Source organism: Monopterus albus, unplaced genomic scaffold (assembly GCF_001952655.1).
Source record: "Monopterus albus unplaced genomic scaffold, M_albus_1.0 scaffold3.1, whole genome shotgun sequence".
Taxonomy (NCBI): domain Eukaryota; kingdom Metazoa; phylum Chordata; class Actinopteri; order Synbranchiformes; family Synbranchidae; genus Monopterus; species Monopterus albus.
The window spans coordinates 10072828-10085660 of NW_018127883.1; the positions used below are offsets into that span (position 1 = coordinate 10072828).

Here is a 12833-nt window from a genome sequence, read left to right on the forward strand (position 1 = left end):
GAAAGCTGCACTTTTTTTCTATTTAGACACTGGCAGACAAGCAAATCAAGCTTTGTGTATCTTCAGACAGTTTTTCCTGAATGCTACTGCTCAGATTTTGACCTAGCTCTTCTGAGCTCACTGGTGTCATTGGAAGCTGTGCTTTGCTGATGGCACTATTAAGATTCTGGGGATAAAAGTAACACTCAGATCTTTAAGACTCAAACATGTCAACCAGAGAACCTAAAAGGCACTTCATGTTCAAAAAAGTTAGAGATTTTTGGACTAATTATTCTGAATATTTTTAAAAACTTTGAAATAGAATCCTAATTTCATTCATTTTAAAAAAGAAAAGACAACCTGACATTACAGCCTCATTTTTTCCAGCACCTTGTTTAAGGGAGGCTAGTTGGTATATAATGTCATCAGTCAATATGTTAATTTGTCAGGCAAACTAACCCCCCCGTCCATTGCAACATTTAGTAAAGACTAAATTGATCATTTATGTTTATTATGTTAATTATGCAAATTGTTTCTTTTATTTATTTTGACAATTTCGTATTCACATCCTAGGTGTTGATGCTTGAATGCAAATATTCACATAATTGGCCTTTATTTTTAAAATGTCCTGGTTGTTCTAAAAATAACTATTTAATACATCTATATCTGAAGCTTAGGACACCTTGAGAGGCAGATACACAGAAGTAGGACAAAAACAGAGTGTGACTGCATGGGGACTAACAGGCGTTTAAACATGAAGGTTTCAAGTTGGGGAAAAAATAACCCCCTGACTTTAGTGACACTGTTTTGTTAGGTTAGAATGAATGTTTAAGAGCATTTCCACAAGGAAATGAACTCTGTTCATTTATATGGCTATTGGAATGTAAAATTCCATTCTTGTATTTTAAGGCAGGCTTCTCTTGTTGAGCGGTTTCCTTCACTGTCAGTGATGCTCTGTATCCTACTGGGACACTTAGTGAAGTGGGAGTGTGTTTGGCCGTGGGCGCGCGCGCGCGCACGCCTGTGTGTGTGTGTGTGTGTGTGTGTCTGTGTGATAAAATGAACTAAGGATAATGTATCGCTTCCTGATCACTATCTTATATAATCACGTGTTGACAGATAAAGAGATGGCCAGAGGGGAGAGAGAGAGAGAGAGAGATGAGAGAAGGCACAAGAGGCCGGTCCGACCGTGGTAATCATGGATTGATCTGATATCCGACCAATCGAGCGCCTTCTTTGGCCTGCGATGCCGCAGAGCTGGGCGTGATTGGAGGATCCCCCCTCAGCGGTGAGATCCGCACACACGCTCTGGCTTGGATCGCTCGTCCCGTCGCCTGCACACACACATACACACACGCACACACTGGGGGAAAAGGTAGAGTATCAGCTCTCTGCAATCGTCGAGCTCTGCCCTGGCCAGAATGGCAGCGGCAGAGGGGAACATTGACAGAGATACGGATGTAAGGAGAAAATGAGGAAGAAGCCCAAAGTCGTGCGTCTTTTTCGCCTTTCGTCAGCTCTCATGTGTGTTCAGGGCAGTGCACGCGGACAGGTAAGGGAGAAATAAGTTTGACTGGTTTTGAGCTGTGTGTAAGTTTTCATTTACACCTGTATATAACACTGCCTGTGGTGCAGGCGTGTACCCCAAAACCCGTTCTATTTGATTAATAAACAGGTAAATAAATACACGAGTGCTGAGGTCGTGTGCGTTGGTAAGCGACGAGTTTGACTGTGTGCGCATTTGCAGTTGCGCCACGTGAAATTGGGCGAAACAGACACGAGAGCAAAAGAAGTGTAAGAGCGCACACCTTCTCACTCATTTTTTCGGCTGAGATGTGTGGATTTGGCTCTGGCGCGCCTTCGTCTTTTCTTCTGGGGTGTTGTTGTACACAGCACCTCGACGGAGTTATGAAGGATAGACAGGCTGCTATAACAGAGTGGGTGTTGGAAGCTGTCCAGTTTCCTCTGATGCCTGTGCCGCACCAGTGTAGCCAGACTGGAATTTACGCACACTGCAGGAAACAGGAGTCCACTCATTGACTGCAGCCTCTCTTTAACTCGTGCTTTCTCTCTCCGCATCAGACCACATCTCTCTGTAGAAGAAGAGAAAATGAAGACCTGTTTCAGTGCACGTTTCAGTTTGTATCTCAGTTCTGTGAAATGCTTTGACAGTCGTATGTGTAGAAGGACGTGTGAGCCAAGTGCCAGCTGCTTAGCTGTCCTTGTTAATGTTGCATTGATTGGCGTCTGGTGAGCTGCCAATCTTAGGCGTTGCATTTTTTTCAAGTGCTCATATGTTTAAGGAAACGATGGCAAGTGTCATGCTTCCAGACTACAGAATGTGTTGGGGGGGGAGCTTTGGATATTTTTTTTTTCCACTCATAAAGCCGAGTAGTCTACAGAATGCTTCTATTACAGGAATCATTTGGCTGCTATGGATTGTGTAATGTAGGCAATATGTTTTTTTCCTCTTTTTTGGCGTCTCCTGACATTTGTTCCTGTTCCCTTGATGTAGAGTAATGGCATTATCTGAACAGCGGAGTGGAGTAGGGCTACAACAAATGATTATTTTCATCAGTTTATTTGTTAATTTGTTGCATACATTAATCGATATCCATCACTGTGTTCCAGGGTATAATAATAAGCCTCACATTTGAGAAGCTGAAACTACCACTTGTTTGGTATTTGTATCATGAATGGTTAGTTTCAGCACTGAGCATGAAGAATGTGGTGATTTTGTCAACATTAACACACAGTATATAATATGCATAACACATGCTTGCCTGGCCTGCAGTGGAGGAATCAGCCCCAGAGGGCCCACTGTAGAACATCTGTTCACTCATGTCAGTCTTGTCTTAGAATGGTAATATGTTGCCAAGTACAAACCATCATCAGTCACTTTTCTACATTTCAAATGTGCAGGGTTGGAAGATATAACAGCAGCAACACATGTATACAGAGCTAAACTCTGAGTACACCATCAGAAGCACTAAAGCAGTTCAGAGGTGAAAGCTGCAACGCAGTATGTGTTCACTTTAAAAGGTGTCTGACCATCAAAGGAGCCTAGTAGTTTGTGCTTAAATTTGGGATATTCTGGTCACAAAATTGCTCAGTTCAGTCTGGCAAGTGGAGGAGTCTGTAATAGCATGGCAACATATGCAAGGCATAGCCCACCAGCTGCACTGGCAAAAAATGTGTTTACACTGGGGGGAGCAGGAATAGATGATCACTCATCTGAAGCTGCAACATTTTTGTTGATCTGTTCACGATCAAGATGATGAAAGTCATCACTTTAAAATTGCTTAGTCACTCTGACTAAAAGAGAGAAAACAATTCTTTTACATTGATTTGGAACTGATCAAAGTGTGAGTCCTGTCATGTACCTGGTGTTAAAGCTGATTACATTTCTGGATGGTTTATCAAATAATTGTCAGAGTCCTAAAGTGAATTGAATTTGATTTAAAACAAAACACACACACACACATATTAGTTTTATTTTCTCATGGGGGTGTTGTATTCAGTTACATTAATTCCCTAGAGACTTAACCTAACCTTAATGGAAACCCAACCTAATCATAAAAAAGCCAACACTCTAAAATTGAATGATTTACATGTTGGGTACAAGCATCTGGTCCCCACAAGGAAGACTGAGTCCCCACAATGTGAGTAATACCAAGCGCTCGCACACACACACACAGCCACCAAACGAAGAACGAATTAAGTCTTTTGGCTGTATAATCTCTCTGTGTGTACTCAGATTTGAAAATGTGTAAAGGGAACAGCGTGTATAGTATTTAGTCAGTAGACAAATCTGTAAATGCAAATGAGATCTGTACATGTGCAAAAAGAATCTGCATATACAGTATGTGCACACAAAACACTAATTAATCTCACATCCAAAATGCACTAACACAGCCAAAGCATTTCATTTGTATTTCAAGATCAAGTCTTGAACAGTCTTGATCAGTCCAGAACACTGACATTTGTATTCCAGCAAGATAACAGTCACTCAGAACACACCGACCTAAAAACACAGTACACATTTGCAGATCCATTTACACATTCACAAATCGCATATTTACTAATCTGAGTATACGCATAGAAGCTGTGTCTTTGACTGTATCCTTTGAAGGACCTGGTCTATAAAGGTGTGGCCTTCGTAGCCATTGTAGATCGTGAAGGCTGAACCATGGGTCGAACCGAAAGGAAACGGTCTGGTCTATGAAGGATTTCCTATTATGGGCTATGGCAGATTTCCTTTTTACATCACCAACTGTTCCTGCTTCTACCATTGCGTTACTAAGTGTCGCTCCTGTTGCCTAGCAAGCTTGACAACTGCTCTGCGCTCTGCCGACACAGAGAGAATTTTGGGACATGGTGGGGTATGAAGGATCCACCAGATAGGGCCTTTGTTGCCCGGGAAAAGGAGGATGCTTTGGGAGGAGCCTTTGAAATGGGATGGCCTTGTCGTAGAGCCGTGACGCAGTCGGTCCTCATACGCAGCCTTCGAAGGCTGCATCGAGCATCACTACAAAATGGCAATAGCCCCACATAGTGAGCTGTGAGTAATGTTGGACATGCCAATAAAGTTTGATGGAAGACTGAAGTATCTGCACTGTTGCTGTCTATCCAGATGGATCTCAGTGCTCCTGCTAGTGTCCTAGAGCACTCACAGTATAGCAAATCCTATATTCACCATTTAAAATGATTAAAATGATTTAAAAGTGATTTTTATTGAATTGTTTTGCACGTGTTTTTCCACTTCTTGCATTTATGGATTTTGGGGACATATATGCACTGTGTTTTCCTTAATGTTTGTGCTTGCACTTTTATATGTTCTTTGCTCCATGGGTCACTATAGAAAAGGGCATGCAGCTATACCATTATTAATATCACTGAAGACAGCAACTCAGGAAAATGTCTGTTTCATTTACAAGCTCCAATGTTTGAATATTATAGTGTGCTTACTGCTCACTATGTGGAGCTATTGCCATTTTGATTCAGACATCATACCTGCACCAAGGCCAAACTGTACATGTTAGCTACTGAAATGTTTTGTCAACTCAGGTGTGAACTGTGCAGTTATCAATCACTCATTACAGTGTGCTTGCAGAGGAGCAGACATCTTAAACTGTGTATACTGCTTAGCATGGCACCAAGCTGCAACACCAAAAACATAATCATTTCTCAAACAGGTCCAGTTTAGATAACTCATTAACAGTCACTGTGAAAAATTGACTATATTAGTTTCTTATCACAGTACTGTTTGGATTTTGAAGGGTCAATCTGAGACAGCTTCTGACCTGACAGGATTGGTGAGTGGGCCAGTAGCCTTTAAATAGGCACTCGTTTTTATCAACTTGAATTTAAAAAGGGGCACCAATTGTACACTATAGGACCAGAGGAGTGCTGCTGTGAAAGCTGTTGTCTTTTGGAGCAGCTTTTTTTAAAGTCCGGAACCAGAATTTGACCTATGCTAGGGATCAAGGTGTCTCTGCATGTTTGATGCATAAATCATCTCAGTATGATAGCCAGCAAAATGTTTTCAGTCTAGCAAACTAGACAGGAAGGATAACAGTGGATTCTAGTTCCAACAGCAGAATCGAAAGGCCATTTGAAAGATGAATCATACTTTCTTTCAAACATGAACAGCCTCTTCTCATGGATAGCAAACAGAAAAATGGCCATTCAGTGGCTCTGCCCACTAGACTCTATGTAGGGGTAATTTCTTGATTGGAAGTTTGCATTGTTGCCTTTCAGCCCCATCCTGCTAAAAACAGTGTTTTAAATAGAAAAGCAAATTAATATCTTGAATAACTAGAATTAGCACATCATGGTTGTATTCCTCTGCCAGCCAGTTAAGTTCATGGGAATGGGACAAATGTGAGGTTGCAGTGACCTTGAACTTTGACCTTTTAGCATTTGCTAAAGCACTTTGGCCTTGTGTTCATGGTAATGGGATGTACCAAAATCTAATTACTTCTTCTTACTTGCTTACAATTACTTATTTGTGCCAAATTTGAAGACATTCCCTCAAGGCCCTACTGAGGCCTTGTGTTCATGGTAATGGGATGTATGGATGAACCGACCGACATCTTGAAAACATAGTGCCTCTGGCCACGGCTTTTGTCAGCTCTGAAAAACAAAAAATGAGTAATTTTGAGAACGAAAAGTGAATGAACTGGTTGTAGGACGGACACCAACACAACACCCTGAGACTTAAATAGACTGTCAGACAAAGAGCAATGGTAAATCAGGAGACAGATGGTAAGAGATAAGTGTTTTTCATTAAGTCATTTGGTAGGTAGGTGTGTCGACGCACATGGTAAACATTCAGAAAATGTTGACACTTTGCTGTCGACAATTACTTTCTGTTGCTTTTTTGGAGAACAGTCAATCAGCAACAGAGCTTCCTTGATTAAAACCAAAAACACCTGGCTCATTAGCACCATTTCCTTTTTTTAGATTTAGACTTCATTGCTTACAGTGGGACACAGAGCACTCTGAATCATGCTGGCATTATTGCATTTTTTCACTATGGCTGAGAGCAACATTAGAGTGATTTATTTCCTGCTGTCACTGGCAGTGACAAATGGGAAGGAGAGCATTTTCTTAAAGAACACTCAGCACTCAGAACTATAACAGGAAGTTTGATCATGCCAGAGCGTTTCTATAAGGGACCCTGATAAACACAATGAATGATAAAGTGGCTTTATTTGACTAAAAGAAATTAATGAACACATAGGCTGTTTCATGAAAACCAGGCAGTTCTGTTTTTTTGTGTGTGCGTGTTTCTTTTTTTAATGCAGTCATGTTTATATTGATAGTACTTTGTTAGGTTTTCTATTTGTATCACAGAGTGCTTTGTTTCTATCCCTTTGTTGCTGTAGCTTTGTGAATTTACCCATTGTGGTATTATTAAAGGTTCATTTTGTCTCATCAAAAGCCACAATTTTCTTGATGATCAACACATTGGCAGGAATGGAGCCTTTATGTGCTGGGTCAGATTACTGTACAATATGGGATTCAAATGCAGTACATTACAGAAATGGATTAAGTCAATGAATAAATGGAATACAATGCATAAAATGTTTACTTCTTAATGGCATATAAACTGAATTAAAATGTAGTTTTTTCCCCCCCACATAGTGGCTTTAGTTACTTCACTGTATTTTCAATTATTTGGTCCAGATAGATGAAAGTGAGCTTTTAATAAAGAGTCATCAGTCATCTGAAAATCATAAATACAGTGTCTAAATTTGCCTGATGAACCTTTTTAAGTTCTTCTCCAGACTTTCTAAGAAACTCCATCAGGTAGCAGATGATTACATCTCATCTACTTTACATGTTGCTGTGTAAACAGACAAAATAATTGTTGTAGAGAACACTACATAATTAAACCCACTCATGCATGTAGCACAGAGACAGCGCTACAGAATATTATGTCATTGTCAAGGGAATCTGCAGTCAAGGTGCAAGAATCCAAAGTGGCATCAACTTGTGGAAGGGATAAATGTCTTGTGTTGAACAAAGGAAAACCAGCGTCGACTTGCTCTGTGATCTGGGTTTTGTGTCAGACTGGGCTGACCCCAATGATCTGTGTGCAAGAACTGAGGAGACAGGACTCGGTCAGGTCTAACTACAATGCATTTGGATGCAATGACATCAAACTTTGAAAACCTTCCCCCTCAATGAAGCTAATGGGTAGCATGTCCTTTTCTATCAGTTTTGTGATGAGGGTCATTGTTTGCTCTGCACGTTGACCTGCTTTGGGTGACTAGCTACCCACTGACTGGTGCCCTGCAGACCACGCCCTGCTTTCTGCTGGACGCCTCGCCTTCAAATGACTGTGCATAGTTGTTGTCAATTTATGATATGCTAACTTAACCTGGCAGAGTTTACATTGCACCTCTCTTTCATTTATTTTCTCGAAGAAGTTCACATGGAATGTTTTGATGGCTGGAGCCTCTGCATGTATCTGCTGTTTTTATTTGACGCTGTAGTGAAATGATATACTGACCTCATTTCCAGGCACCGGTAAAAGCAAAGGAAAACAGTGGCTCTTTGTTTTCAAAGTCGCATTAAACATTATATTTTTTTATTTTTTATTTAATGAGTATTCAGTTATTCAAATTATTGCCCATCCCCAATAAGTACACAGTTACTTGACATGTAATTCAAAGTAATCAAATGTTTTTCAGTCCTTACTATTTTTTGTTCATTGATTACTTATTTAAAAGTAAGTCTACTTAATTATTTATAGCAGACCGAAACCACAAGGCACTATTACTTTTTACATAAACAGTAATTTATAAACTCAAAAAGTTGAATTTACTGTTAAATTATTCTTCAAGTTGCATCAACAAATGACAAGTTGCACCATACCATGACAAGTTGCACCATACCATGCCAATGCAATGACACATGGAGCAAAAATGAAATCTCAAATCAAAGTACAGTGGAAGAAGAAGAAGCCTCAGAGAGGAAACACAAACAAACCAAATCAGTTAGAGTCAAGGAACCCCCCACTGCAGACTAGGAAAAGAAAGAAACAGTGAGAGAATCATAATCTCAGTGCTCGGGGAAAAAGTCCTGATTCTTATTTTGGCCTGAAATGTGCTGTGGTACTAGATGATTTTCTTAGTTTCTCATAACATCATAGTTTTAGCTATAGTGATAAATCATGTAGGAAAAAAGAATGTCAGCATGAAAAGACTACTTTCCTCCCAGCTCCCCCAGTGTCATCCCTCCCTACATCTACATCAGCTTACTCTTCATTTGAAAGATGAGGTGGCATATTTGTCTGCTGCAGCTCTTAACACCACCCCACAAGTCGCAGTGGGCATTTGAAAAGCAGTGCAGTGAGCATCTGAGAAACCCCCGAATCTCTCGCACTTCATCCTCTCATGAGGGATTCTATGTGGAAGCAGAAAGCAAGCTTATCTGCGTATGAAATGCTAATGTGAATAGCCTCAGCCTGACTTTGTGGATGAGAGCACAGAGCCTTTTTCCTTGTAAAACCCACCTGCTCTGTGTATTTTGGCATGTGTGAAACAGTGTTGCCTGCCAAACTCCAGCAGTCTCAACCTGAATTTAAGATTCTCAGACATTAAGTGAACCTTGTGCTTTAGGTGATATGAATATATTTCCAGACTGAATCCAGCTTGTTTTCCCCCCCACTTTGTGTTTAGCAGAGGATGACTAAAATCCCAAAAGCATTACAAGCCCATTCAAGTGATGCTGGAATGATTACTGCGTTTACTGTATCAACGATTTTTAGAACTGATTAAGTCATTTAACTAATTTGTCAGTTTGTCAATTTGTTTTCCTGTTTCCAGCTTCTTAAATGTAAGGGTTTACAGCCTTTTAAATTTTTTATATTCGTTCATCTGTCCCATCCATTTTCTTCTGTTTATCCGAGATTGGGTTGCGGTGGCAACAGGTTCAGCAAAGTAGCCTAGGCGTCCCTCTCCCCGGCAACATTTTCCAGCTCCTCTGGCAGAATTCTGAGGCGTTCCCAGGCCAGATGAGATATTATAATTTCTCCACTGTGTTCTGGGTCTGCCCCGGGGTCTCCTACCAGTTGGACATGTCCAGAAAACCTCCAAAGGGAGGTGCCCTGGAGGCATCCTGATAAGATGCCTAAACCACCTCAACTGGCTCCTTTTGATGGCTCCCAGATGTCTGGACTCCACACCCTATCTCTGAGGCTAAGTCGATCCACCCTACGAAGGCAAACTCATTTTGGCCACTTCTATTTACAATCTTATTCTTTCATTCACTACCCACAGCTCACAACCATAGGTGAGAGTTGGGGCATAGACTGACTGATAAATTGAGAGCTTTGCCTTTTGGCTCAGCTCCATCTTCACCACGAAGGTCTGGTACAATGTCTGCATTGCTGCTGATGCTGCCCCTATCCATCTGTCAATCTCAAGCTCAGTTTTACCCTCACCCATGAACAAGATTCCGAGATACTTATACTTAGGCAGAACGAGCGATTCTCTGTGCTTGTCCGGCCACTGACAGACATGAATCAGGAAATGTGATGCAATCAGTCACAGTTGTTGCAGTCTGCATTGCCGCCATATGTAGTTACATTTCTGGAGAGGTGCACATCAGGCTACAGCGTAGGCCAGGATGCTATGTGTTACATATGGCTTAGATTCATTGCAGAACCATAAATTAGGTAGATGCCACAGCTGCTGGCCAATGAGGACACAGCCATATAACACCCACCCAGCCCTACAACAATCCAAATGTCTTTGTTAATACTGCTAGAATTATTTCAGTCAAGTGATTGTAGCCCTAATATGATAGATAGATAATATCATCTAGTAAAATTTACTTAGCAGTCATTTTGATAAATGGTTTTCATGTGTGGAGCCAAAATATTCAACAATTTGTAGTTCCAGTCTGTAAAATATAAGGACTTGCCATTTTTAAACACCATTTTATATTTCTGTGATCTGTGGTTTTTGGGCTGTTTGTCAGACAAAATAAGCAATTTAAATGCTGATTTAATTCCATTTTTTACCATTCTCACACAATATGGAGACAGTTAACTGATTAATTGGGCAAAACAGTCAACAGATTACTGAATAAATAATCAATATTTGTGAGTGGGACCTTACATCCAAGTATAAGCCAGTATTCTGTAGTTGGTGTGTGTCGATGTCTTCCTGTTGTGCAGCAGGCACAGAGGAGAGGGATGATGATGTTGGTACAAGTTAAAAAACTGCTTTTTCCTTGCAGTGTCCAGCAGATGGGTGCTGTCTGCTCCATCCTGGCACTCGCGTTATATGATGACAACTCAAGAATCCAGCCATTAAACACACAACAGATGGGACATTTTCCATTTTCCACCCAGCTCTCATTAAGCAACCAAACAACATATAGTGGAGCTGATGAGTGCAGGCATGTTTTCTAATTTGACACTAAGGAAAAAAAGAATAAATAAAGTTTAAAAAAAGAACAAATTCCCTCACAGATATAATTAAGGTGGTTTAACTTGGCACATTAACATGAGGAGATGAAACCATCAGAGGCTTCCCGCTCTCATCTCGAAAACCTTTGCCTTTGCAAGCTGTGTGAAGAGTGGTGCATTTTTGGGTTGAGGTAATTAAAGCTGAGGGTTAGGACAGATGGTGTTTGGAGGGTAGTGTACTGGAAGGACAAGTTGAAGTTGACTTCAGAAGATATGGTGGGAGGGGGTGACTGACACACCAGTCTGCCCACATGACTCAGTGGGAGTCATTACTGCCATGGGCCTAATTACCTTTAGGGCTAATCTGTGCTTAAAAACCTGCTACTTATTGCTTTTAATTACTCACAGGTGTCAGATATGACTGAGATGCAAGTTTGGAGCATTTGTCTTCTGTGTTTCTGCATTAGTGGGTGCGTGAGAAAAAAAAACATATTTCCATACTTCAGATGACTAAAAGTACCTTCACTGTAGTTCTGTATTTCCTGGACTGTGTACACAAAGAACTTTAAATGACCTTGTGCGTTACTGCACAGCTGTGTTTGACAGCTAGACATTTTTTCCTGTTTTTCCCAGCTTACACATTCATTTAAAGTGTTAGATAGTTGTACTGTCTGTAGCTTGAAAAATAAGTTACTTTAACTCTCATCATATTAAGCAAGAAGAAAGATTATCAGATCTTGATTTGACCAGAAGAAGAGTGGAGTTTTGTGGTTGTCTTCTGCTGACTGTCCTGTGATCAAAGTCATACTCTTTCAGGTTGTGAAATACTGTATGTGTTCAAATTAACATGGAGAACAAAATGTCAAGTATTTACTTCAGGAAAAGTACTGAAATCAAGGAGTGTTTGCAATTTTTTTTATTAAAAGCAATAGCAGTGTGTTTGAGAGTAGTGGAGGGGAGGAAATGAAATTCATGAAGATGAATGCAATTGATTTTTAGTTGGGGAAGCTTGAAAGTTAGAGAAGTAAGTGTGTAGCCATGTGGAGTTATTTGTCTAAATCTCAGGACATATTTATTACTCAAAGATTATTTACAGTGTGACAAGACATTTAACAGGTGCTCTAACAGAAATGGTGCATTTCACTTTATCTTACATCTGTATCTTTATGTGGCTGTGTGGAGAAAACTTTCATAATAACAGGAGTGGGTGATGCTAATTTCCCCTCAGAACAGAGTGATATAAAAAATTATACCAACTTCTGTATTTTTCAAATGTTAAGCTAGAACCGAGTGGAAAAGGGCTCAAAATCAGTTTCTGTAGGACAATTAACCACTAAAACAGTCCCCTCAGTTGTGATTCCCTGTGTGTTCTTTAGTAAAATTGCACTGTGGAAATACTACTGTTTGCTTAGCTAGACCCCTGAATTGCTGGCACCCCTCTCCAACCTATTTGTCTCCTTTAATTTCACTGAATCTCAAGTGTGCACCACGCATTCAGAGGATTGCCCCACTTGCGAAGCTGATCAGACTAATCTGCTTCCTTTCACATACAATGATCTGGGTCACTTCAACTAATAGACTCCAGACAAAAAGCACTTATTTTTAGAGCAGGTACAAGTCAGTCCAGTGCTTTTTTCACTTCAGAAAAAGTCTTTTATAAATGGTGGTACTTGAGGTGTATGACGGGGATAACTGTTTGTTTTTCATGGTGTTTTGTTTTGATTTTGAAAAATCTTAAATTAACAAAATTCGTAATGTCTGGGATTCTTACCTATTTGTTGATGTATGATTTGATGTAGGAAGCTTCCGGGTTTGAGCCCTGGCCAACCCAAGGCCTTTCTGTGTGGAGTCTGCATGTTCTCCCTGTGCCTGCGTGGGTTCTACTCCGGCTTTCTCCCACAGTCCAAAGACATGCAGCTTAGGTTGA

The 12833-nt window shown here is 40.5% G+C and overlaps 1 protein-coding gene across 5 annotated transcripts in view; it reads left to right on the forward strand.

The window, feature by feature from the left end:
• The first annotated feature begins 1121 nt into the window (after positions 1-1121).
• LOC109960195 (cadherin-18) overlaps positions 1122-12833 on the forward strand; it is an 83409-nt gene continuing 71697 nt past the window's right edge. For 3 of the 5 annotated variants that reach the window (XM_020600118.1, XM_020600153.1, XM_020600143.1), the window contains exon 1: positions 1444-1531. Coding sequence is in view for 1 of the 5 variants with exons in the window: in XM_020600135.1 (XP_020455791.1) it covers positions 1451-1531 (81 nt within the window). In the remaining 4 variants the exon portion in view is untranslated. The other 2 variants (XM_020600127.1, XM_020600135.1) reach the window with 2 other exon arrangements.